The sequence below is a fragment of the Pecten maximus genome, unplaced genomic scaffold (assembly GCF_902652985.1).
Source record: "Pecten maximus unplaced genomic scaffold, xPecMax1.1, whole genome shotgun sequence".
Taxonomy (NCBI): Eukaryota; Metazoa; Mollusca; class Bivalvia; order Pectinida; family Pectinidae; genus Pecten; species Pecten maximus.
Genome location: NW_022982169.1, coordinates 1 through 5,390, shown reverse-complemented (window position 1 = coordinate 5,390; position 5,390 = coordinate 1). Strand labels below are relative to the sequence as shown.

At 39.6% G+C, this 5,390-nt stretch overlaps 1 protein-coding gene across 1 annotated transcript; it reads right to left on the bottom strand.

Moving 5' to 3' along the window:
* Positions 1-124: 124 nt before the first annotated feature.
* On the bottom strand, positions 125-5,259 carry LOC117320408 (sacsin-like; the record flags this gene model as incomplete). The annotated part of the gene is made up of 2 exons (XM_033875009.1): positions 125-404; positions 1,045-5,259. Coding segments are annotated over 2 exons (4,494 nt in total), but the record flags the coding sequence as incomplete, so codon positions are not given.
* Positions 5,260-5,390: the final 131 nt, after the last annotated feature.

Here is a 5,390-nt window from a genome sequence, read left to right as displayed (position 1 = left end):
ATTGTGTCATTCGTGTACCTATCGACATTTACTTCTACAGAAACCTTCATTAGACAACAGAGATTTCATTAAAACTCAAATTGACTGACATCCTCGATATCAAAAGTTTAACAGTGTACCTTGTTTTAGTTCTTCGTGTTCACTTCCTCCAGGATCCTCTTTGCTATCCTGAGAGCTGATTCTGCTTGATTTCTGGTGAAGGACGTCGAGGGAATCCTTCCCGCTGCATGTACATCCGGATATCGCATGAATGTGTGGTTTCCAAGGAGGGTTTGTATTTCACCAACGGCATTTAATAGGGAAGCATCATTTAAAGATGATGCTATCTGACAAATGTCGTGACCTCTGGTGACATTATTGGCATTTTTTCCATACACCATCGACTTCAGCGACTTCTCCACTGCCTAAACATATAAGATAATGAAGGTAGTACGACATCAGTTTAGCAGTAAAATTTGAAATTGACTTAGAGACAAATTTATTTAATAGTCACCTGAGTATTAAAATATTTCAGTTAATTAAAACCTTTTTGGCCACGTCCATCAGCCCCTGGGGGTCAGTCAGGGTCAACATGTACATACCATCAAACTATCATTACAAGCTGATAATTTTAACCAAGTTAGAATGAATTCCAATCAAACAAATTATAGTCAAAATGTGAATTCCCTATATATAAGCTATAGTAAAGTTTACCCCCTCCCAAAACACCTTAAGATCCATCCATCTAAAAAGAGTATTTGGTTCTACCTTACTTGGGCATTGAGAAGGTTTTTTATAATTTCAGTTAATTAGACACTTATTCGACCCGCCCCTCAAGCTCCTTGTGGTCAGAGCAAATATGCGTGTACTATTCAGCAAATATCCCATACTGATAATTCTAACCAAGTTTATATTATTTCAATAGCAATTGGATCAAAAATGCTAAAAATAGTGTTTTCCTTATATAAAGTATAATAAATTTACCCCCTCCCCAGGGGGAAACATGAGACCCCTTGATCATGAAATTCATCTCAAGTGACCTAAAATAAGGCAGTATGACCTTACCTGATGGCACATGTAACATATCCAATTGAACCCTTGCACATCCTCTGCTGACTCCATGAAATGTTCTGCTGCACAAAGATCAAGTTCTGCCTGTTTGAACCACTTCCTTTGTTGCATTGGGTTAGACACGGGATCATTGTCACGATAGTGGGATCTTTGTCGCCCTCCTCTCGGCCCCGATGATGCTTGATGCCATTCTCTTTCTCTAGAACATTGGCGATAGATATTATCATAGAAACCCTGGTTTGTGGATGGTCGAGAATGAAAATAATTCGAGGGGTCGACATCATCGTCAACCTTAACAGGATCACCATTCGTGAGTCTGTCCCATACGAACATGATGTACTGGAAAGTGGCTGTTGCCTGTTTCTCATTACCGGCGTTCTTGTCTGGGTGCCATCGCCTTAGGTATCTCTTAAAGATCCGTTTTCTTTCCATTTCTGGTAAAGCCCACATAGCCAAAAGCTTTCTTCTAACTTCTCTGAAATTCACTTCAAGAGGTATCGTCTTAGCAGGCATTTCGTTGGCAACTTCAACAGCAATGACAAGTTCCTTGGAATTTGTTTTCTTCCTAAGAATTTTATATATATCGTAAGCATATTTTTCAAGAATTCTGTCTTCTCCAACATCTACTTTGTATTTGGTCAGTTCTTGCGATAAGTCTCCCTCCGTATCACAATCTATTTGCTTCACTATCATTGCAAATATGTACATGTCGCTTTCCTCAGAATCATTTTCTTCCTGATCATGTAGATGTAGTGCCACATATTCCCCTTTGTCAAACATAAATGTGGTGTTGTCCAGCATGTGATGCCACTTTTTATGAACATAAGTCCCACATTCTGGGAGAAAACTTTCCAAAAGTGACGCATTCATCCAATATTCTTGAAGCCCGTTTCGATCCAAAATGAAAGAAATGTTTTCTGGGTGATCCATTGCCATGAGAATTTTCAGCATCAGTGATCCATACCTCGAGCAATCAATATCAGTGGATTTCTTGATCAGTTTTAAAAATTCATGTTCGATCTCAATAACCCATTGGCTTCTTTCCATTCCATCAGGGACCTTCGTGTAAAAGTTCCATGCGAACCCTTGTGGGCCATTTTCATCCTTTTGTATATGACCAAACACATCTGTGCTAGATCCTACCACTTCTTCGTTAAAAACATAGTCAACTTTCAAGTCCTTTACTTGTAGCACTTTGATTTTCTGAAGTCCAGATACCACACTGCTTTCCTCTACTTCTTTAGATACTGAAGTTGTTGTTTTCAGTCGTCTCTCATGTTTGTCATGGTGTGAAATTCGAAGGAGCCCCTCAACAAACTCAGGACTTTGCATGAACTCCTGTAGAAGTTTTGTATGAGGCCCCTGCATAACTTCTACATTTGCCACATCAACCCTTTTTCTTACCATCTTTGTTAAAATACGAGGTCTATATTTGACTGGTAATGTTTCAATACTATAATAAGGTAGCTTTAAATATTTGAAACCAACAAAATAAGGCAAGCCTGCTTTCTTCCCTATTGCATCATGAAAAACACCGTTGTTAGAGTAAATCATTTGTGTAGAACCCACCATTTTGTACTCTTCGGTTGGCAAATACAGGATTGCCACTTCCAGGCCTGCGTGATTTTCAGTGTTTGTTCTCTTCAAATGTGAAAAGAGACCACTTACAGCAAAAATCACAGACAATCTTTCATTTGGATGAAGTTCTTCGTCTTTCACATCCTGTGCGATTTGCTCCAACACTCTTGCATACGTTGCACATGTGGATCTCTCTTGTGTACCAAGCATTTGAAACAGTTCAAAGTTACTACCAAACACCACTGGAGCCGAATATAGGTAAGGTTTGATTTCTCCAAATTCCTCCAGATGGATAACAAGATTCCCACACGTCACAAATTTGTTTTCCGATGGTAAATATACTAACGGTTTCTGACGAAGACGCTCACAAACAATGATCTGTTTCGCTCCATTATCCCACAAATACTTATAGATGTCGGACATGAGATTTTGGAGATATCTATCATTCTTCTGCCAGCGTTTTTTTTCACACTGTTCTTTCAGCGCATCACATATATTCTGGGTGTGTTGAATAACCTTCCCCAGCGGTGGTTTTCCCAAGCACGCCCTCAGTTGTGTTGCTACTGCATCTGATTTCTTCTTGTCATAATATGAGGGTGGGATGGCTTTTCTTGGAAGGATGTTACAGCTACTCCAGACAAAGGTACAGTACCTTTCTGGGACAGCCCCCTCAAATGCCATTAATTTTGCGGATTCATATTGTGGATAAATGTTTTGTTCTTTCAAGGATATTGGTGATGGCACAATAAACTTTATAGTCCGAATCCTTGAAAGCACGCCCGTACTCTCTAACTTGTTGATACCCCAGATGTATTCAAGTAAACAGTTGGATTTCTTTGAAACTTCATCCGTGATTGTCTGGCTTCCGTCTGCTTCAATCTGCAGAGCAAACTGAACTATCAACTCAGTGGAAGCTTCTTTGACCATGCCAATGAGTTCCATAAACGATTGCCATTCTGGTTTATCAAAAGGAGCACTTGGAAAGTGCAGCTGGTGCGGTTGCATGATCTGAAAAAGTCCAACATGCGGACTATGTAATTCAAGTGCACGTCTGTGTCCCCCTCTTTCTGTGTCAAAAATGCTCAACTTCCTTAGAGTAGCAATCAGATTTTTCTGATCGGTAGTATATTGATTATCATATGTTGAAAGAAGCACATTCCTTATGTATTTCAAGTGAATAGGAATGTGTTCACTTGGAAGACAATCAACATTGGCTAAAATGTGACTTGTGTAAACATCACACGTGTTACTCACTATGTACTCAAAGGAATCATACATTGGCTTTAGCTTAGGATTTTGTTTCAAAATCAGTGTACTTGAATTCTGACCCCATTCTTTAATTCCCTCTGGTGGTATTTGATTTGGAAGCACGAGTACACTATTCTGCATCTCAAGTGAGACATGCTCCTTGTGTATCGTCAAATGCAATGGAAGTGATTTCAGTTTTGTTGTCCAATTCTGAAGCTTTTGTACCTCCTTGATATTGTTCACAAAATATTCCAAAATAGCATCAGCTGTCTTGTTTAAAAGCTTTTGGAATCCAGTTTCATTGCGGTGTAAGTATAAACAGTTCAAAACCATAGCCGGTATTTTGTCATGCGGTAACAGTGAGGTGAGAAATGAGTTTTGTAATACATCTGTGTCAAGAAGGGGAAGTCCAAGCTTTTCCAATGCTTCCTTTAAATCTCCTGTAAATGATCTCATATCCAACACTTCTTCAAAACTCGATAAAGATAACAACACCGTCCTCTGTGTTTCAAGGTTGCCTGTCTTTTCCAAGAGTGTACATGGTATAAGGTTCCATGGAGCAACAGGTCTCCAATTTTCGGGAAGGGTCCGAACAACTTCACCTGCGTCAGAACGAAATCCATCTGCTTCCTGTTTGTCCTTACTTTTCTTTTCCTGTTCTACCAAAAAGTCCCACACATTGCAAATCCATGATGAACGGGGAATGTTTTCATTATAAGGCAACCAATCAACCATTTTCCTGGGACTCCTATACTTTTCTTGACTCACGTTTTCTGCTAAGTACTCAGTAAATGAAGGAATATCAAAACGTTTGAATATGGTTTCCTGGAGTTCCTTTTCGTCACAAAGCAATACTAAGTCTTCATGAAGAAACAACCGGCTGGACAAAGGTAAAATAGAAAACTGCTTACTGCAAAATATTTCACTTCCTTCAATGAACTCTCGTAGTTTCCCATCCTGAGTCAAACACAAGGGCACGCCAATAATCTCAGAGACAAACTCGTCACTGCGTTTGCAGTACAGCAGTAGTTTGAAAACATTTTCCTTATTTTGAAGGCTGGTATCTGACAAATGTGTACCACCATCCCGACTCACAATGTTACATCTGTGTTTGATATCAGTTCTTTTGAAGGATTTCAAAAATTCCAAAAATTTTGTGGGTGATATTTCTGAAACAGGTACGTCGGCGTCCTTCATACTGTGTAGTATGTTTACAGGTGAATCGAGAAGCCTCAGACCAATGCCTTGCATGACCTGCTTTAATAGCCTTTTCTCATTCCAGCCATCCACTTTTGTGTCTACCAAGGTATTAAAGACAGCAGGAAACGGTTCGCCATGCTGATGCAAAGATACAAACAGTGGTTGCTGCTGCTGCTCCTGTTGCTGTTGATGTTGTTGTTCACTGACATTGCTTCCATGTGATCGATTCAAGTAAAACAATTCATGACCACCATCATAAATGTTATTCAGAACCGCTTTTGTAAGTACCTTCCAGTTTTCATCGTGTGCAGTCT